At 45.9% G+C, this 21,884-nt stretch overlaps 1 protein-coding gene across 1 annotated transcript in view; it reads right to left on the bottom strand.

Moving 5' to 3' along the window:
* ttc17.L (tetratricopeptide repeat domain 17 L homeolog) overlaps window positions 1-16,626 on the bottom strand; it is a 33,571-nt gene extending 16,945 nt beyond the window's left edge. Inside the window, 10 exon segments of the mRNA XM_041589588.1 lie at window positions 572-681; window positions 1,785-1,945; window positions 4,335-4,474; window positions 4,729-4,876; window positions 4,994-5,103; window positions 6,766-6,897; window positions 6,998-7,109; window positions 7,255-7,424; window positions 9,924-10,013; window positions 16,201-16,626. Coding sequence (XP_041445522.1) covers window positions 572-681; window positions 1,785-1,945; window positions 4,335-4,474; window positions 4,729-4,876; window positions 4,994-5,103; window positions 6,766-6,897; window positions 6,998-7,109; window positions 7,255-7,424; window positions 9,924-10,013; window positions 16,201-16,515 — 1,488 coding nt within the window. The 5' untranslated portion in view covers window positions 16,516-16,626.
* Between the last annotated feature and the right edge of the window lie 5,258 nt (window positions 16,627-21,884).

The following is a 21,884-nucleotide window of genomic DNA, read 5'->3' as shown; positions in this document are numbered from 1 at the left end:
GCTCTGTAAGGCTACAAATGTTTTGTTATTGCTACTTTTTATTACTGATCCTTCTATTCAGGCCTCTCCTATTCATATTCCAGTCTCTTATTCAAATCAAAGCATGGTTGCTAGGGTCATTTGGACCCTAGTTACCAGATTGCTTAAGATGCATATCGAAGAGCTGCGGAATAAAAAGCGAAATAACTCAAAAATCCCAAATAATAAAAACGAATTGCAAATTGTCTCAGAATATCAATCTCTACATCTTACTAACAGTTATCACAAAGGTGAACAACCTCTTTAAAAACTCGAAATTTGACCTTTGATAAACGTGCCTATAAAATGTGGAGCCTTACAGAGCATTTGTTGTTTTAGATGGGGTCACTGACCCCCATTTGGAAGCTGGAAAGAGTCAGAAGAAGGCAGCAAATAATTTAAAAACTACAAAAAATAAATATTGAAGACCAATTGAAAAGTTGCTTAGAAGTGGCCATTCTATAAAACTGTCCCCTTTAAGTCGCAGTCAGTACAATACAGGGGGACAGAGAAGAAGGAAATTGCCGCTTTTTGAGCAGCAAAACCAACTTACCAAGACCTGCTCCACGTTCTCAAAAATGTCTCCTCTGTGGTAGCGCACGGGAAGGTCCCACGGGCAGTGCAAGTTGTGCTTGTGGTTGATGCGACATATCTGATGGTTCCCTGCGAGGGTTAAATGATACAATAAGATGAGTGAGTGTTTAGCAGTATTTCCCACAGATGCTTTCATCACTATGGCACCCACATCATCGATTTTGCCCACTCCCACACCTTGAGTCTCATTTCCTTCCCCTTTAGATTGTAAGCTCTTTTGCACAGGGCCTTCCTCTCCTTTTATACCGGTACTGGTTGTTATATATATGTAACTCTGTATGTTCTATGAACGTAACTCATGGGATTTCATTGTATAAACACATTTATTTTACAGCGCTACTCAATATGTTGGCGCTCTAAAAAAAAATACATGTTAAAGGATAAATAAACCTTAAAAATAAGTGAATGTAAAATTGATGAGGGGTTGGTTCTAAGCACTTTTGCAATGTACATTCATTATTTATTTATTTTAAATACCAAGATATTAAGGGATACATGTGCTGTTAATATGAATGAATGTTGTTACAACAGCGCCACCTGCTGGTCAGTTTCCCACCAGTCTGACCAGCAAGTAGTCAAGGAAGTTGTCAGGAGAAAGAAAGAGGCTGCTCTGATGTTCTTCTGCTTAGGAAAGATGTGAGAAAGGTTTCTAATTTTATTCCTAAGCAGAAGAACATCAGCCTCTTTCTTTCTCCTGACAACTTCCTTGACTACTTGCTGGTCAGACTGGTGGGAAACTGACCAGCAGGTGGCGCTGTTGTAACAAAATTCATTCATATTAACAGTACATGTATCTCTTAATATCTTGGAATTAAAAAGAAATAAATAATGAATGTACATTGCAAAAGTGCTTAGAATAGTCCCCTCATCAATTTTACATTCCCTTATTTTTAAGGTTTTCTTATGTATTAGCAGCGCCAACATATTGAGTAGCGCTGTAAAATAAATGTGTTTATACAATGAAATCCCATGAGTTACATTCATAGAACATACAGAGTTACACATATATACAACAACCAGTACCGGTACAAAAGGAGAGGGAAGGCCCTATGCAAAAGAGCTTACAATCTAAAGGGGAAGGGAATGAGACACGAGGTTTAAGGTTTACTTATCCTTTAATAATAAAGGAAAAGCGTGTGGCATACACATCATTATATAACGCAGGGCATTACCCAGCTGGGCCTCCTTGGCCATTTGGGTTTCGTGGATGATGTTGCGTAAAATTTGCTCCTCCTGGATGAGTTTGTGCTTCTCCAGGATCTCCTGCTGCCTCAGATAATGATCGTGCTGCTTCTGATACTCTTTCAGCTCGTTCAGGGTCCTCTGGAGGGACCTGCCAACAAAACCCAAAGCACCTGTTCATATTCTGCCTCCAATTATAATGCAGCTCTGTGTTTGCTCATTCTAAAAGTGTAACGTAAGGAACCCCAAAGCCAGAACAAACCCCAAGGTTACGCTCAGGACCGCCATCAGAAATCGCTGGGCCCCATACGACAAAATTTCCTGGGCCCCCTGGGCTGCGCCCACCGCAAGCCCCACCTACAGGTCCACCCTCCCCACCCACAGGTCCGCCCCCCACCACACAGTAAAAAAACAAAAAAAATATTGGTGGCTCGGGTTCCCACATGTTAATAAAAAATAAAAAGATATTGGTGGTCAGGGCCCCCCATAAAAAACATTTGTGGCCAGGGCCCCCCCCCCATTAAAAAAATATTGGTGGCCAGGACCCCACATGAGAAAAAAAATTGGTGGCCAGGGCTCCCCCCCACACATTATAAGAAAATTGGTGGCCAGGGCCCCTTAAACGTCCATGCCTTCCCGACGTCAACAGCTCTCAGAAAGATGGGGGGCCCGGCTAATCAAGTAAGTGTGGCATGGCCGGGGCCCCCTTACCCTCGGGGCCCCCCTTACCCTCGGGGCCCCCCTTACCCTCGGGGCCCCCTACAACTCTCCCCCCTGATGGCGGCCCTGGTTACGCTTCTGCCTACAACCAGGCCATTTCGCTTCCAGAGGAGCCTCCACTACTCGGACGCCGCCAGGTCTTAAAGTGACAGGACCAAGGACAGAGTTCTGGGTAGACAAGGGAAACAGACGTGGGCAGGAAGAACGGAGAACGAGAAGCGGGCTCGAGGGAAAGGCTGGGGTCAAAACTAACAGTAGCGCAGTACAAAAAAAGGATCCGATAGAATGGTCAATACGCGGGCAGAAATCGGGGCAGGCAGCAAACTAGGGAAGGTGAGAAATAGTGATGAGCGAATCTGTCCCATTTAAACGGAAATTTTGCGAAAGGGCTAAATTTTGTGAAACGCATTGGAAGTTTTTACGCGCACAACAATTTTTCTTCCTCCCTAAAAGTCAATGGGCGTTTTTTTTCCGCGGCGAAATAAGAAACTTTTTAAATGCAATCAATTAATAATTCTGTACCGTTTCTGAAATAATCAAGTTTATCTTCACTATTCCTCTCTCAGCATCTGTTTCTCTTCATTCTCTCTTCATGCAGCAGTTGGGTGTCAGATATTCACTGACAGTTAGATCCAATATATCTTATAGGGGGGCTCCTTTTGCCTAGAAGATTTATTAGAGCTCACTCTATTAAACTCACCAGACATCATGTCTCTCTACATGCAGAATTTGTGTAGAAGGCAGTTATTTTGTTAGATTGTGTTTGTACTGGAATCAGTTATTTGAGTGAGCTCTAATTCATCTGCTAGGAAAGGAGCCCCCTATAAGATATATTGAATCTAACTGTCAGTGAATATCTGACACCCAACTGCTGCATGAAGAGAGAATGAAGAGAAACAGAGGCTGAGAGAGGAATAGTGAAGATAAACGTGATTATTTCAGAAACAATGCAGAATATTTAATTGATTGTATTTAGAAAGTTTTATAATTCAGTATGAGGAAGCTTATATTCAATTATCATTTTTGCGATAGTTCCCCTTTAAAAAAAAAAAACCCTCTCTCTGCTCTGCCTAACGGTGCCCACGGCTGAACTTGAGTTGGAACTACAGCTACTCAAGCATCTCTAACCAATGAGCTTCGACAGGCTTTTCTGCAAACCCGCCAGCATTGCAGTTGGTCCGTTTGGACATTACTAGGTGCGACTATATTGATCGTCTAATGTTATAGAACTACAAACCTCACAGTCTTCTGCCTGTCAGTCAAGGCTCTGCTGCTCCGTCCACTTTACAAAGGTTAAAGGGGTGGTTCACCTTTAAATCAATGTTTAGTGTATTATAGAATAAATAAGTCTAAGCAACTTTTCAATTGGTCTTCATGATTTATTAATTTTTTGATTTATTTGCCTTCTTCCCCTGATGCTTTCCAGCTTTCAAATGGGGGTCACTGACCCCCGTCTAACAACAAATGCTCAGTAAGGCTACAAATGTATTGTTATTGCTACTTTTTATTACTCATCTTTCTATTCAGGCCTCTCCTATTCATATTCCAGTCTCTTATTCAAATCAATGAATGGTTGCTAGGGGAATTTGGACCCTAGCAACAGAGAGCTGCTGAATAAAAAGCTAAATAACTCAAAAACCACAAATAATAAAAAATGAAAACCAATTGCAAATTGTCTCAGAATATCCCTCTCTACATCCTACTAACAGTTAATTTAAAGGTGAACAACCCCTTTTAAGGCAATCTACACAGGCCAAGCCAATACACAGCCATTGATTTCTTGTCTTTCCATTGCTGAATCCCAGAGTCTCTGCACTGACCTGTGCTGGGCCTCCAGTTTCTGTTCCAATCTCTGCTGGCAGAGGACGGCGTGTTTTCTCTTTATCGCATGGTCGAACCCCGGCTTCACTTGCAGAGCACGATCATAACACATCACTGAGTGGTTGTATTCCCCGAGCATCTAGAAGCCAATGCAAGAAAAAATATATATATATATATATATATATATATATATATATATATATATATATATATATATATATATATATTTATATTTATTATATATATTTATTATATATATATATATATATATATATTTATTACCGGCCTTCCTATATTCTTGCAAATCTTTCGTGACGTATATGGGGGTTTTCGGCCGAATCCAAACGAGTGGATTCGGTGCATCCCTACTACTTGGTTTGCCCCAATACTCACTGCATATATATTCCCCAGGGTGTAGTGACTGGTGAGGAAGTCACTGGACACGTCAAGGGCCGCGTGGACCAAAATGGCCGAATCTGCGGAGAAATGCGCCCGATGCAAAATATTCGCCGTGTTCACCAGTGCAATGTCTTTGTTCTGTCTGTGGAATACAAAGGGTTACAGGGATTGGTGCAAGGCAAAGGAAAACAAATTCAGTATCTAGAACAAGACAAGAAGGGGGAGGGGGGGGACAAAAATAATTTTCTGGTGCACTGACCTGGAAGAAAAGTGAAGCGCTCGCATGGCGCACTCCACAACTTGGTATGGCTCGTTTTTTATCCTCCAGTAAAAAGATGCCATGTTATATAGAACCCACGAGGTGGCATTCTGGAACAAAACAGAAAAATATAAAATCACATGAATACTGTGCCTTTAAATAAGGAACGGGCAGGACATTTAAATGGTACCACCAAAAAAGTGGTTTTAAAGTAATGAAAATATAATGTAGTGTTGTGCTGTGCTGTACTGGTAAAACTGATGTGTTTGCTTCAGAAACACTACTATAGTTTATATAAACAAGCTGCTGTGTAGCCATGGGGGCAGGTATTCAAGCACAGGACACACAGTAGATAAGAGATAAGTACTACTATAGTTTATATAAACAAGCTGCTGTATATCTATGGGGACAGCCATTCAAACGTTGGATACACAGTAGATAATAGGCAAGTACTACTATAGTTTATATAAACAAGCTGCTGTGTAGCCATGGGGGCAGCCATTCAAGCACAGGATACACAGTAGATAACAGATAAGTACTACTATAGTTTATATAATCATTCAAGCACAGGATACACAGTAGATAACAGATAAGTACTACTATAGTTTATATAAACAAGCTGCTGTGTAGCCACGGGGGCAGCCATTCAAGCACAGGATACACAGTAGATAACAGATAAGTACTACTATAGTTTATATAATCATTCAAGCACAGGATACACAGTAGATAACAGATAAGTACTACTATAGTTTATATAAACAAGCTGCTGTGTAGCCATGGGGGCAGCCATTCAAGCACAGGACACACAGTAGATAAGAGATAAGTACTACTATAGTTTATATAAACAAGCTGCTGTATATCTATGGGGACAGCCATTCAAACGTTGGATACACAGTAGATAATAGGCAAGTACTACTATAGTTTATATAAACAAGCTGCTGTGTAGCCATGGGGGCAGCCATTCAAGCACAGGATACACAGTAGATAATAGGCAAGTACTACTATAGTTTATATAAACAAGCTGCTGTGTAGCCATGGGGGCAGTCATTCAAGCACAGGATACACAGTAGATAACAGATAAGTACTACTATAGTTTATATAAACAAGCTGCTGTGTAGCCATGGGGGCAGCCATTCAAGCACAGGATACACAGTAGATAACAGATAAGTACTACTATAGTATACTCTATACAATATGGCCTGTGGTTGAATGGCTGCCCCCATGGCTACACAGCAGCTTGTTTATATAAACTATAGTAGTACTTATCTGTTATCTACTGTGTATCCTGTGCTTGAATGGCTGCCCCCATGGCTACACAGCAGCTTGTTTATATAAACTATAGTAATGTTTCTACTGTAAACACACAAGTTTTACTAGTGGAGGGCACCAGTACATTATATTGTCATTCCTTTAAAACAGTTTTTGGGGTTACTGTTCCCTTAACAGCTACAAAAATATAAGGTTATAGGTTGTACCTCTGCCCCCATGCTTAAAGCCAAGACAGTAAAGGACAACATACCTCAGTATAAAAGCTGGAGTGTTATTTGAACAGACACTGGTTCTCATTTATAAACCCTGGGCAGTTTTGCACCTAGGCAGCAACTGCACGGCAACCAATCAAATGTTTGCTTTCACTGTTCCACCTGCAGCTGCCTAGGGAAAAAAAAGTCAATAACGGATTGGGTGCTACAGGTTACTGCCCATGTGCAAATGTGTCCAGGATTTATTAATGGAATGTCATCTGCTGTATTTGATGCACGGCGCTGCCATACCTTCAGAAGGCCTTCGTGTATTCTGTGGCCCATCTCATCGATGGTTCTGCCTAGCCGCCGGGGCAGGGAACCGAATATGGGGTCTTCTTTAGGCAACAGTGGAGCGGAAAGGTTCAGCCTCTCCTGAATGCCCTGCAGGTGGTGAGATGAAGCGTTGGGAAAATTGAAGTTGGATTAGTTTCCTAGGTATAACTTGGCCTTTAAAGGGGCTTTACTTTTGCAGGAACCCTACCCGGAGATGGTGGAAGGCGTGAATGCTAAATGGAAGCTCGATGATCTTCGTGCAGTCTGGCGGCAGTAAGTCGGGAGGCAACGCACTGTGCAGATCTACGTAATCTTCGGGGCTGCAACAGAGAACGACCAATGGGTCAATCAAGAAACCGGAACAGAAACGCAGTGATGAAACTGAAGCCTCACAATCAAAACAAACATTTTTTTCACCGCCCTGTTGCCAGGGTCACCGACCCTCGACTCATTTTAACAAGATACCTGATGTCCTTGCTTTCCAGTGAAATAAAGGTGCCATCGTACAAGTCTAGGTCTCCCAAAGGCACTTTGGCTTTTATACAGTCGGGGTCGTCTTTGTAATGTCTCTGCTCCAGGCCCGTGTCTCTGTCCTCGTTCTCCTCAATGTGGATCTTCTGAGCGACCAAGTGCTTCTGGAACAACAACAACGACAACAATGGGTTACAGCACAAGGAACAGCCAATGGATAAGCCCGTTGTTGCTTTAATATTTCTCAGTAGATCTATATTGGATTCTTTGTATATATTCACTTGGTTCACCTTCCAACACTTTTTTCAGTTCAGTTGGTTTCAGACAGTTCACCAGAAATAAAGACTTTTTCCAATTACTTTCTATTTTTTACGTGTGACCGTTTTTCTAATATTGAAGTGTAAAGTGTCATTTTTCACCTTCTAACGAAGCTTTAGGAAGGGGGTCGCCGACCCTGTAAACTGTTCTAAATTGATCTATTAGTTGATACATTTCTTATCTTTGTCCCTGCTGAGCAGAATCTCTGGGTTCCATTACAGGCAGCCGTTAGACTTGATACAATAGTTGCTAAGGGCAGAGACGCACGCTCAGTATCGGGGAGATTAGTCTACTTTTCTTTGGTTCGACTAATCTCCCCGAACTGCCTCCCCTGCTGGCTAGAATGTATATCTCCGGCGGGATGACACTCGAGCACTTCGTTTTTCTAAGTTGCCTCACGAAGAAAACCGGGCGACCTTCGGAAAACGAAATGCTCCCAGTGCCATCCTGCCGGCGATTTTCATTCTAGCCTGCGGGAAGGCACTTCGGGGAGATTAGTCGCCGAAGAAGAGGAGATCTGTCGCCGGGGTGACTAATCTTCCAAAGTCTGACCGTGTGTCTCTGCCCTAATACTCCAGGGGGGTCGCCGACCCTGTAAATTGTTCTAAATTGATACATTAGTTGATACATTTCTTATCTTTGTCGCTGCTGAGCAGAATCTCTGGGTTTCATTACAGGCAGCTGTTAGACTTGATACAATAGTTGCTAAGGGCAGAGACACACCGTCAGATCCGGGGAGATTAGTTGCCCAGCAACGAATTGCCTCTTTTTTTCAGGCGACTAATCTCCCCAAACTGCCTTTCCGCCGGCTAGAATGAAAATCGTCGGCAGGATGGCACTCGGAGCGCTTTGTTTTCCGAAGTCGCCTCACGAAGAAAACCGGACGACCATCGGAAAACAAAGTGATCCGACTGCCATCCTGCTGGCGATTTACATTCTAGCCGGCAGTTCGGGGAGATTTGTCGCAGGGTGCCCAGATTTGTCTTCCCAAATCTGTGTGTCTGTGCCCTAATACTCCAGGGAGGGTCGCCGACCCTGTAAATTGATACATTTAGTTGATACATTTCTTATCTTTGTCCCTGCTGAGCAGAATCTCTGGGTTTCATTACAGGCAGCTGTTAGACTTGATACAATAGTTGCTGATACTCCAGAGATGCTGCTGAGAAATGTAACAACTAATGTAGCAAATTGTAACAGTTTAGAGTCTGCACCTGAATTACTGAGCTGCCAGACTCAAACACCAGAGACACGAACATTCAACTTTATTTCGATTTTGGAAAAACGGTAAAAAATAATATAATTTAAAAAAAAAAAGTCTTTATTTCTGGTGAAAAATATGAAAACAACTGCAATGGAAAAAGTGTGGAAGGTGAACAACCCCTTTAACACACATATGGGACACTGTCTCTTTACGAACTTTTTTCCCCTTCTCTAACTGCTTTTGGTGATCCTTTTTAAATGCTCGTTTCCTGTAGATGGGACTACAGCCCAACCCTTAAAAAGGATAAGTAAACCTTTAAAATAAGTGAATGTAAAACTAATGAGGGACTATTCTAAACACTTTTGCAATGTACATTCATTATTTATTTTGTTTTAATTCCAAGATATTAAGGGATACATGTGCTGTTAATATGAATGAATTGTGTTACAACAGCGCCACCTGCTGGTCAGTTTCCCACCAGTCTGACCACCAAGTAGTCAAGGAAGTTGTCAGGAGAAAGAAAGAGGCTGCTCTGATGTTCTTCTGCTTAGGAATAAAATTATAAACCTTTCTCACATCTTTCCTAAGCAGAAGAACATCAGAGCAGCCTCTTTCTTTCTCCTGACAACTTCCTTGACTACTTGCTGGTCAGACTGGTGGGAAACTGACCAGCAGGTGGCGCTGTTGTAACAAAATTCATTCATATTAACAGTACATGTATCCCTTAATATCTTGGAATAAAAACAAAATAAATAATGAATGTACATTGCAAAAGTGCTTAGAATTCCCCCCTCATTAGTTTTACACTCACTCATTTCTAAGGTTTACTTATCCTTTAAGGCCCCCATACACGGGCCGATAAAAGCTGTGGACAGACCGAGTCGGCAGCTTATTGGCCAGTGTGTGTGGCCATCCGATGGGCTTCCCTGATCGATATCTGGCCGAAGGAGATGTGTCATTTTTAACACATTAACATTTGTAACATATTATTTTTCTACAAATAAATATAGTTTTTTCCTAGATTTTTTGGCCCTGTTGATTGCTGGTTAGCCCTGTTTTTTTCTATTTATATATAATGGATAATCTCCCCCCCATTCAGGTAAATCAGGGAGGCCAGTGATATTTTTAGGCTTGTAAGACTTGCCTCCAGCTCTTTGAGGTAGCCCACGGTGGCCTCTTGCCTCATTAAAATGACTAGATCGTGGGGGTGCTTCAGGTTCATGGGGGAGTCCACCTGCAATAAGAAAATGGATAAATACAATTAGATTTCCACTCCCCATTCAAACTCAAATCTATAGCTGGAAATGCTCAAGTGGGAGGGGACAAGCAGGAGTCCTCACAGGGGCCCGGTCAAAGGCGGAGGCCTAAATTATCATGAAAGTGGGCGGGGCTGCCCATGACAAAGCCGCGGTTTGGATAGATTGGAAGAGTTTCAATGAAACAGTTTTCTCCTATAGGAACCCACAGGCCTAACCCTGCCGGTGACATCATCAACGGGACAATCCAAAAGGGTTAACGTTAAGTATGTTACAGAATGGCTACTTCTAAGCGACTTTTCAATTGGTCTCCATAATTTATTTTCGACATATTATTTTTAAAATCATTTGCCTTTGTTCTTCCGACTCTTTCCAGCCTTCAAACGTGGGGTCACTGACCCCTTCTAAAAAAACAAATGCTCTGTAAGGCTTCACATAATCTGTTATTACTCATCTTCAGTGATGGGACGAATTTCTCCGGTTTCGTCAAAAAATTATTTGCGAAACGGCGAAAAAATTCAGGAAAAAACATGAAACACGAAAATTGGACGCGCATCCGAAAGTTCGCTTGCGTCAATTTTGACGCTGGTGTTAAAGTCAAGGGGTGTCTAAATAGTGTTGACGCGCTGTGATGTTGACGCTAGCGACTATTTGAAATTTTTTGACGATGACGAATTTTTTGTGGGAGATTCGCGAATTTATTAGCCGGTGTCGAAATGTGGAAATTCGATGCGAATTTGCAACAGGCGAATTTATTCGCCCATCACTACTCCTCTTTCTATTCAGGCCTCTCCTATTCATATTCCAGTCTCTTATTCAAATCAATGCATCGTTGCTAGGGTAATTTGGACCCTAGCAACCAGACTGCTGACACTGCAAACTGGAGAGCTGCTGAATAAAAAGCTAAATAACTCAAAAACCACAAATAATAATAAATGAAAACCAATTGCAAATTGTCTCAGAATATCTCTCTCTATGTCATACTAACAGTTCATTTAAAGGTGAACTAGCCCTTTAAACAGGAGCAAATAACTATATGATAGCGGCTGCTGTACATTACAACACACGGGGCAGTACAATATACAAGGGAACATGTAATTATCCATAATTATCATCTTATCTCTATCTCAAAACCCTGAACTTTAGTCTTACTGGGATTATGGCACTGAGCATTCCCCGGGTGCTGAGTCCATATAAGGAGCTTTATGCTCGGCCCGGCTCACTTTCTGAACCCTGATGTGTCTCCCCTCCAGAATGGAACGGCTTTGAGGAGCACTTTATTGGCAGGATGACCAATCAGGATCTTTCAGTGTGAAGCGCATGAATTCTAGGTTTATCTAAGGCAGGTGGGAGTTGACCGGCTAAGAGAGGTGGCATTTAGCGACCAATCAGAGACTGATAAAGTATATACTGTATATGAGCATCACACAGCAGAGCTATTACAGTATGAAGGGTAACAGGAAAGGGACATTATAGAAACCCCACGAGGCCAAACACTTCTATTGATATTGTAGGTAATTTAATGTCTAATTTAATGTTCTTTTCCACTATAAAGCTAAAGGTTTGCACAAGCCGCAGGGTTGGATAGAGAGTCGCACTCCTGATTCTGTCCAATGGCAACACAAAGCCCCACTAACATGAAACTAGTACAAGCTGAGGCTGAGACTACAATGAATCCCCCCCGCCCCGTGCAGTGATCTGTTTATAATTTAGTATTTAGTATGGGAACGTTCAGCTCATATTCCTTATTCTCCTCACATACTAATCATTATATGGGACCAATGCACCAGCGCAGCCCAAAGGTCTCCGAGTCCAACTCATTGTAATCGAGTCTAAATGTTTCTGTTGCAAACACTATGGAACTGCTGCAGTCTCTCCTGCAGTCACTTCCCTCACTCTCGGGCAGTCTCTCCTGTGGTCAATACCCCAGATATCTGGCAGTCTGTTCAGCAAATTCAGTACCCTCACTCTCAGGCAGTCTCTCTAGACATCACTAGCCTGAGTCTCTGACAGTCTCTCTAGACATCACTAGCCTGAGTCTCTGACAGTCTCTCCAGGTGTCACTAGCCTGAGTCTCTGACAGTCTCTCCAGGAGTCACTAGCCTGAGTCTCTGACAGTCTCTCCAGGTGTCACTAGCCTGAGTCTCTGACAGTCTCTTTGGGTGTCACTAGCCTGAGTCTCTGACAGTCTCTCCGGGTGTCACTAGCCTGAGTCTCTGACAGTCTCTCCGGGTGTCACTAGCCTGAGTCTCTGACAGTCTCTCCAGGTGTCACTAGTCTGAGTCTCTGACAGTCTCTTTGGGTGTCACTAGCCTGAGTCTCTGACAGTCTCTCCAGGTGTCACTAGCCTGAGTCTCTGACAGTCTCTCCAGGTGTCACTAGCCTGAGTCTCTGACAGTCTCTCCGGGTGCCACTAGCCTGAATCTCTGACAGTCTCTCCGGGTGTCACTAGCCTGAGTCTCTGACAGTCTCTCCGGGTGTCACTAACCTGAGTCTCTGACAGTCTCTCTGGGTGTCACTAGTCTGAGTCTCTGACAGTCTCTCCGGGTGTCACTAACCTGAGTCTCTGACAGTCTCTCCGGGTGTCACTAGCCTGAGTCTCTGACAGTCTCTCCGGGTGTCACTAACCTGAGTCTCTGACAGTCTCTCCAGGTGTCACTAGTCTGAGTCTCTGACAGTCTCTCTGGGTGTCACTAGCCTGAGTCTCTGACAGTCTCTCCGGGTGTCACTAGCCTGAGTCTCTGACAGTCTCTCCGGGTGTCACTAACCTGAGTCTCTGACAGTCTCTCCAGGAGTCACTAGCCTGAGTCTCTGACAGTCTCTCCAGGAGTCACTAGTCTGAGTCTCCGACAGTCTCTCCGGGTGTCACTAGCCTGAGTCTCTGACAGTCTCTCCAGGTGTCACTAGTCTGAGTCTCTGACAGTCTCTCCAGGAGTCACTAGCCTGAGTCTCTGACAGTCTCTCCAGGAGTCACTAGCCTGAGTCTCTGACAGTCTCTCCGGGTGTCACTAGCCTGAGTCTCTGACAGTCTCTCCAGGTGTCACTAGTCTGAGTCTCTGACAGTCTCTCTGGGTGTCACTAGCCTGAGTCTCTGACAGTCTCTCCAGATGTCACTAGCCTGAGTCTCTGACAGTCTCTCTGGGTGTCACTAGCCTGAGTCTCTGACAGTCTCTCTGGGTGTCACTAGTCTGAGTCTCTGACAGTCTCTCCAGGTGTCACTAGCCTGAGTCTCTGACAGTCTCTCCAGGTGTCACTAGCCTGAGTCTCTGACAGTCTCTCCAGGTGTCACTAGCCTGAGTCTCTGACAGTCTCTCCGGGTGTCACTAGCCTGAGTCTCTGACAGTCTCTCCGGGTGCCACTAGCCTGAGTCTCTGACAGTCTCTCCAGGTGTCACTAGCCTGAGTCTCTGACAGTCTCTCCGGGTGTCACTAGCCTGAGTCTCTGACAGTCTCTCCAGGTGTCACTAGCCTGAGTCTCTGACAGTCTCTCCAGGTGTCACTAGCCTGAGTCTCTGACAGTCTCTCTGGGTGTCACTAGCCTGAGTCTCTGACAGTCTCTCCAGGTGTCACTAGCCTGAGTCTCTGACAGTCTCTCCAGGTGTCACTAGTCTGAGTCTCTGACAGTCTCTCCAGGTGTCACTAGCCTGAGTCTCTGACAGTCTCTCCAGGAGTCACTAGCCTGAGTCTCTGACAGTCTCTCTGGGTGTCACTAGCCTGAGTCTCTGACAGTCTCTCTGGGTGTCACTAGCCTGAGTCTCTGACAGTCTCTCCAGGTGTCACTAGCCTGAGTCTCTGACAGTCTCTCCAGGTGTCACTAGCCTGAGTCTCTGACAGTCTCTCCAGGTGTCACTAGTCTGAGTCTCTGACAGTCTCTCCGGGTGTCACTAGCCTGAGTCTCTGACAGTCTCTCCAGGTGTCACTAGTCTGAGTCTCTGACAGTCTCTCCAGGTGTCACTAGTCTGAGTCTCTGACAGTCTCTCCAGGTGTCACTAGCCTGAGTCTCTGACAGTCTCTCTGGGTGTCACTAGCCTGAGTCTCTGACAGTCTCTCCAGGAGTCACTAGTCTGAGTCTCTGACAGTCTCTCCAGGTGTCACTAGCCTGAGTCTCTGACAGTCTCTCTGGGTGTCACTAGCCTGAGTCTCTGACAGTCTCTCCAGGAGTCACTAGTCTGAGTCTCTGACAGTCTCTCCAGGTGTCACTAGCCTGAGTCTCTGACAGTCTCTCTGGGTGTCACTAGCCTGAGTCTCTGACAGTCTCTCCAGGTGTCACTAGCCTGAGTCTCTGACAGTCTCTCCAGGAGTCACTAGCCTGAGTCTCTGACAGTCTCTCCAGGTGTCACTAGCCTGAGTCTCTGACAGTCTCTCCAGGTGTCACTAGCCTGAGTCTCTGACAGTCTCTCCGGGTGTCACTAGCCTGAGTCTCTGACAGTCTCTCCAGGTGTCACTAGTCTGAGTCTCTGACAGTCTCTCCAGGTGTCACTAGTCTGAGTCTCTGACAGTCTCTCCAGGTGTCACTAGCCTGAGTCTCTGACAGTCTCTCCGGGTGTCACTAGCCTGAGTCTCTGACAGTCTCTCCAGGTGTCACTAGCCTGAGTCTCTGACAGTCTCTCTGGGTGTCACTAGCCTGAGTCTCTGACAGTCTCTCCAGGTGTCACTAGCCTGAGTCTCTGACAGTCTCTCTGGGTGTCACTAGCCTGAGTCTCTGACAGTCTCTCCGGGTGTCACTAGCCTGAGTCTCTGACAGTCTCTCCAGGTGTCACTAGTCTGAGTCTCTGACAGTCTCTCCAGGTGTCACTAGCCTGAGTCTCTGACAGTCTCTCCAGGTGTCACTAGCCTGAGTCTCTGACAGTCTCTCCGGGTGTCACTAGCCTGAGTCTCTGACAGTCTCTCCAGGTGTCACTAGTCTGAGTCTCTGACAGTCTCTCCAGGTGTCACTAGCCTGAGTCTCTGACAGTCTCTCCGGGTGTCACTAGCCTGAGTCTCTGACAGTCTCTCCAGGTGTCACTAGTCTGAGTCTCTGACAGTCTCTCCAGGTGTCACTAGCCTGAGTCTCTGACAGTCTCTCCAGGAGTCACTAGCCTGAGTCTCTGACAGTCTCTCCAGGAGTCACTAGCCTGAGTCTATGGCAGTCTCTCCAGGTGTCACTAGTCTGAGTCTCTGACAGTCTCTCCAGGTGTCACTAGCCTGAGTCTCTGACAGTCTCTCCAGGAGTCACTAGCCTGAGTCTCTGACAGTCTCTCCAGGTGTCACTAGTCTGAGTCTCTGACAGTCTCTCCAGGTGTCACTAGCCTGAGTCTCTGACAGTCTCTCCAGGTGTCACTAGCCTGAGTCTCTGACAGTCTCTCCAGGTGTCACTAGTCTGAGTCTCTGACAGTCTCTCCAGGTGTCACTAGCCTGAGTCTCTGACAGTCTCTCCAGGTGTCACTAGTCTGAGTCTCTGACAGTCTCTCCAGGTGTCACTAGCCTGAGTCTCTGACAGTCTCTCCAGGAGTCACTAGCCTGAGTCTCTGACAGTCTCTCCAGGTGTCACTAGTCTGAGTCTCTGACAGTCTCTCCAGGTGTCACTAGCCTGAGTCTCTGACAGTCTCTCCAGGTGTCACTAGCCTGAGTCTATGGCAGTCTCTCCAGGTGTCACTAGCCTGAGTCTCTGACAGTCTCTCCAGGTGTCACTAGCCTGAGTCTCTGACAGTCTCTCCAGGAGTCACTAGCCTGAGTCTCTGACAGTCTCTCCAGGTGTCACTAGCCTGAGTCTATGGCAGTCTCTCCAGGTGTCACTAGCCTGAGTCTCTGACAGTCTCTCCAGGAGTCACTAGTCTGAGTCTCTGACAGTCTCTCTGGGTGTCACTAGCCTGAGTCTCTGACAGTCTCTCCGGGTGTCACTAACCTGAGTCTCTGACAGTCTCTCTGGGTGTCACTAGCCTGAGTCTATGGCAGTCTCTCTGTAGCTGTCACTTAATCCCTGGCAGTCTCTGCTGCTGTCAGTACATATGAAGAATTATTTTGCAGTCAATGAACAAGAGCAAGTCAGTGACAGCCCAGCAAGCAGCTTTGCATAGGGGTCTCCATTCACCCAAGTAATTACCCAGCAGCCCCTGCGTTGCTCCCCGATCTCCCCTCAGTCACAGCCCTGACTCCTGCCCGCCCATTGCAGCCGCCTCCCTCTCACCTGCTGCTGGATCTTTCCATCCTCCGTAACGACCCAGTGAGTAGTGGCCTCCGACACCCGCACGGCGCTGAGCAGAGACAGGAGCCCCAGCACGTACAGCCCGACATTGGGGGTCAGCGATACCCGCTCCTCTCTCTCTTGGGGGCAGTACAGAGCGCTCCTGCTCTCCGCCATCTTTCTCGTGACAGCACTTCCGCCACAACACCGGAAAAGGAAGTTTCAGCGCCATCTTGCTAGAGGCAAAGCCTTCAGTACAACGAAGAACCTGAGTTCGTGGAAGACGTGCTGCGTGCAAATAATACCCGGCTGATTCATTTCTCACTTACCTGCTGGGCAGTCACCGTGTATAAGTTATATACTGATATCCCATGTAATGTATGTCTGTAGCAGCTCTTATATCGCCTGGTTCAGCCAATAGCACTGTAATCTACTTCCTTGTCCCCTTTAAATGAAATGTTAGTATGATGTAGAGAGGGATATTCTGAGACAATTTTCAATTGGTTTTCATTGTTTATTATTTGTGGTTTTTGAGTTATTTAGCTTTTTATTCAGCAGCTCTACAGTTTGTAATTTTAGCCATCGGGTTGCTAGGGTCCACATTCCCCTAGCAACCATACATTGATTTGAATAAGAGACTGGAATATGAATAGGAGAGGCCTGAATAGAAACAGGATTAATAAAAAGTAGCAACAACAATAAATGTGTAGCCTTACAGAGCATTTGTTTTTTAGCTGGGGTCAGTGACCCCCCCCACTTGAAAGTTGGAAAGAGTCAGTAGAAGGTGGCAAATAATTCATTAACTATAAAAGAAAAAAAAATGAAGGACAATTGAAACGTTGCTTAGAATTAACCATTCTATAACATACTAAAAGGTAACTTAAAGGCGACATATAGGATAAATGAAAAAAACCCTAATTGTGTAGGCAGTTAAATGTAATATATGGTGTTGCTTTTACATGGTGCTACAAATTAATATTATTTTTAAAAATAGCCCCTTTATAGAGCTCATTATAGATGTTCTCTGGTCCCTGTCTGTGTTTCAAATGAGGGGTGGGCGTGACCTGCCAGAAGCACAGTAGGTGGGGGACAGCCAATCACACAAGCACAGACAGGCTTCAGTTCCCTATCAGGTCCTGCTAGCTGCTGATTGGTTCCTGTCCTACAGTGCAGCGAGTGCACAGCCTGGGAATTCAGGGAGCAGGAAGTGGAAGAGAAGGGAGGGATTATTAGGGTTTTTGCTGAAATATTCAATAAATCAGCCTGAAACTACTTTTTTTTAAGCACAATTCTTCTATATCCAAATGAGTATAATACACTGGAACGTTCTTATTTTTTACACAAAATCTCTCCGCACACACTCAAGTTAATGCAGTCGGGGAGTATCCCCTTTTATTTGGCCACCAAACATTCAACGTTTCAGGGGGGGAGTTCCCCCCCCCCAGTGTTGCTAGGGGACCCGGCCGGGTCAACGGAAAAACGCACCATTGCAGGACTGGTGAATACAGGTGTGCAGTAGGTAAAATTACATTGTGTCTTTTAAAGGTGAACCAGCCCTTTAAGTCTATAAATCTGATTCACTTACCGATCCTGAATCCCCGCAAAGCAAAACCAGCCACAGCTCATTACAAAACAATTTATTCCAGAATTTTCAAGAAAGAAAGATTGAAAATTGGGGGCAGCTGGGAAACTGACAATATGTCTAGCCCCATGTCAGATTTCAAAATTGAATATAAAAAAAATGCTTTTTTGAGAATTGGATTTCAGTGCAGAATTCTGCTGGAGCAGCTCTATTAACTGATGTGTTTTGAAAAAAAATATGTTTTCCCATGACAGTATCCCTTTAAAGGTCACTACTCCCTCATGCTTTGCCCCATATACAGGAGAAAGCCATAGGGGAGTGTGTTCTACAAGAATAAAGCTGTATCATTGGGTGGATCTTATAGTAATGTACACGGTGGTTATATATAAGGAACTCTGTGATTGGTCTTTGAGATTTCTATTTCTCTAATGACGTTACTGGTCGGGAACAGCAGCAACAATATAGTGGTGTGAATGCCGGATGGGAAGAGATACACTACAGTTATGCGATCCATTATCCAGAAAGCTCCGAATTACGAAAAGGCCGTCTCATGCAGAGACTGTTTTATTCAGATAATCCAAGTTTAATAAAATAAAACAGTAACTTGTACTTGATCCCAACTAAGATATAATTAAGATTTTCTAGTAGACTTAATGTATGAAGATCCAAATTACAGAAAGATCCATTATCTGGAAAGCCCTAGATCCCGAGCATTCTGGATAACAGGTCGCCATACCTGTACTTGATCCCAACTAAGATATAATTAATCCTTATTTGAGGCAAAAACAGCCTATTGGGTTTATTTAATGTTTATTTGATTTTCTAGTAGACAAGGTATGAAGATCCAAATTACAGAAAGAGAGATTTTTGTACTTACCGTTAAATCTTTTTCTCTTGTCCTATATTGGGGGACACAGGCACCATGGGGATGAAGATCCTGCAGCTTGGAGAAGGACACTAACTTGTTAACTTTTGACTCCTCCTCCTGCTCTGGGCTTCATCCCCTGCCTCCTCCTACTATACTCAGTTTCAAACCGAAGAGGAGTGAGATATAAAGCAACCCAAAACAGAAAAGGAGTCTCTCAACCCCCTCATAACCTTCAAAACAAGGACTCCCAACGCGGAGCAACTATACACAATAAAAAACGTTGCACAGCAGTGTACAACAGGGCGGGAAGGCCTGTGTCCCCCAATATAGGACAAGAGAAAAAGATTTAACGGTAAGTACAAAAATCTCTCTTTCTCTTGCCTAATTGGGGGACACAGGCACCATGGGGATGTCCCAAAGCAACCCCTGAGGGCGGGACACTGTAACCCCAAAAGGTGTTCAGTCAAGCACAGTCAGTAACACCTTCCTCCCGAAGCTGGCTTCGGCTGAGGCCTGTGTGTGCAGCCTATAGAATCGCGTGAAAGTATGCGGAGATGCCCAAGTAGCTGCTCTGCAGACTTGCTCCACGGAGGCTTGGTGGCGAATTGCCCAGGACGTACTCAAGGACCTCGTTGAGTGTGCTCTCACCTGCAGTGGAGTCTCCTTGCCCTTCACCGAATAAGCTCTGATGATGGTGGATCTTATCCACTTAGCCACCGCAGCCTTGGAAGCTTTAGTTCCCTTCTTAGGACCACTCGGGAGCACAAAAAGCGAATCTGATCTCCTCATATCCTTAGTAGCCTCCAAGTAGGCCTTGATTGCTCGAACCACATCCAACTTGTTCAATTTAGCTTCCTTGGGATTCCGGGGTACCGGACATAGAGAAGGAACTACCAAGTCTTGGTTGAGGTGAAATTCTGAGACAACCTTAGGAAGGAAGTCGGGTGTGGGCCTGAGTACTACTTTATCCTTGTGGATGATGGTGAACGGAGGTCTGCAAGAGAGCGCTGCCAGTTCCGAAACCCGTCGCGCAGATGTAATTGCTAGTAGGAAGACAACCTTTTCAGTAAGCGTGGCCAGGGGCACGGCCTCTATGGGTTCGTACGGATCCTCCTGAAGGACGGAGAGAACCAGATTGAGATCCCAAGGGGGAACTGGGCATCGATAAGGAGGTACGATCCTGGTTGCCCCCTGCAAAAAAGTCTTGACGTGGCTCCGTAGCGCCAATTTCTTCTGGAAGAGAATGGAAAGGGCCGAAACCTGCACCTTCAGCGAGCTCAATGCTAACCCCTTACTGAGCCCATCTTGGAGGAAGGAGAGTATGGCACTCTCAGTTGCCTTCTGTGGATTGACGTCTTGTCGTTCGCACCAACCGATGAAGGTTTTCCACACTCTATGATATACCTTTGCAGAAACTGGCTTTCGCGCCCGAAGCAAGGTAGGGATGGCTGCCGTGGGGACCCCTGATCGTTTAAGGACTAAGGTCTCAAGAGCCACGCCGTTAAAGCCCAGCGATGAGAATTCGGGTGTTTGATGGGCCCTTGAGTCAGCAGATCCTCTCGGTCCGGGAGACTAAACGGTTCGTCGATGGACAGATCCACCACATCGGCGAACCAAGACCTTCTTGGCCAGTATGGCGCCACGAGAATGGTCAGAGTTCCCTCTCTCTTTATCTTCTTTAAGAGTCTCGGGAGAAGAGCCAGTGGGGGAAAGGCGTAGGCCATGGTGAAGTCCCACGGAACTACTAGGGCGTCTGTCGCGTGAGCTAGCGGGTCTGCGCTCCTGGCAACGAATCTTTGCACCTTCCGGTTGCATCTGGATGCCATGAGATCCACATCTGGGAGACCCCACCTGTCTACTAGTAGTTGAAAGACCTCCTGGTGCAGACTCCATTCGCCGTGGTCTAAGGTCTCCCTGCTCAGATAATCTGCCATCCAGTTGTCGACCCCTGGGATGTGCACCGCTGACAATCCTGGGACGTTGTTTTCCACCCAAGACAGGATCTTGGCGGCCTCCTGTAGGGATGCAGGGCTTCTTGTGCCCCCTTGGTGGTTCACATAGGCCACTGCGGTCACATTGTCCGACTGAATTCTCACTGCCCTGCCCCGGAGGAATGGCGAGAAGTGTTGTAGTGAGTACAGTATTGCTCTTAGCTCCAGCAGGTTGATCTGCAGACGTCTCTCTTCCTGGTTCCAGCAGCCCTGGGCTGTTCTGTTTCCTAGTACACCGCCCCACCCCGTTAAGCTTGCATCCGTCGTGACCACCGTCCATACGTGGTTGGGGAAGGGTCTTCCCTGTGAGGCTCGTAGAGGGTGGGTCCACCAGAGCAGGGAAGTCTGAACTTTCTCTGGGATCACAATCAGGCGGTCCAAGTTCCGTCGGTCCCGCCGTTGATGCCTGAGAATCAGGTGTTGGAGAGGTCTGGTGTGGAATTGAGCATATGGGATTGCCGGGAATGAGGCGACCATTGTACCCAGTGTTCGCATAGCCGTGCGAAGAGGAACCGAGGTGGTTGTTCTGAGAGTCTGAATGCGGCTCTGTAAGGTATTGGCTTTTTCTCGTGGAAGGAAGACTGTCGCTCGCTTGGAGTCCAGAATCAGCCCCAAGTATTCTATGGTCTGTGTCGGAAGGAGGTGGGACTTCCTGTAGTTGATGATCCAACCCAGATTCTCCAGGACCTGGAGCGTCTGCGAGGTGTGGGACTGGGTGACTGCCGCAGACGGGCCCTTTACGAGAAGGTCGTCCAGGTAGGGTAGTACTGAGATGCCCCTGAGCCTGAGCTGTTCCAGCGCCGCCGCCATCACCTTGGTGAAGGTTCTGGGGGCAGACGAAAGTCCGAATGGTAGTGCCACAAACTGCCAATGGTTGCCATCGACATAAAAGCGGAGGAATCTGTGGTGATTGGGTGGATCGGTATATGGAGGTAGGCGTCCTTGACGTCTATGACTGACATGAATTCGTTTTCCTCCATGGATGCGAGGACAGACTGTATGGATTCCATTTTGAAATGGAGTTTCCTGACGAATGGGTTGAGATCCTTTAAGTCTAAGACTGGCCTCAGGGAACCGTCTTTTTTGGGAACCGTGAATAGGTTGGAATAGTATCCCCAACCTCTTTCCCCTGGAGGCACCGGTTGGATAGTCCCTGCTGAACAGAGGTCTTGGATTACTGAGAGGACCTTGTGCCGTTTTGGAACGTTGAGGGGTAGGCGGGATACGAAAAATCTGCGGGGGGGAA

The sequence above is a fragment of the Xenopus laevis genome, chromosome 4L, assembly GCF_017654675.1.
Source record: "Xenopus laevis strain J_2021 chromosome 4L, Xenopus_laevis_v10.1, whole genome shotgun sequence".
NCBI classification, from domain to species: domain Eukaryota; kingdom Metazoa; phylum Chordata; class Amphibia; order Anura; family Pipidae; genus Xenopus; species Xenopus laevis.
Note: the sequence above shows the minus strand (reverse complement) of the source record. Positions and strands in the feature narration are given on the sequence as shown.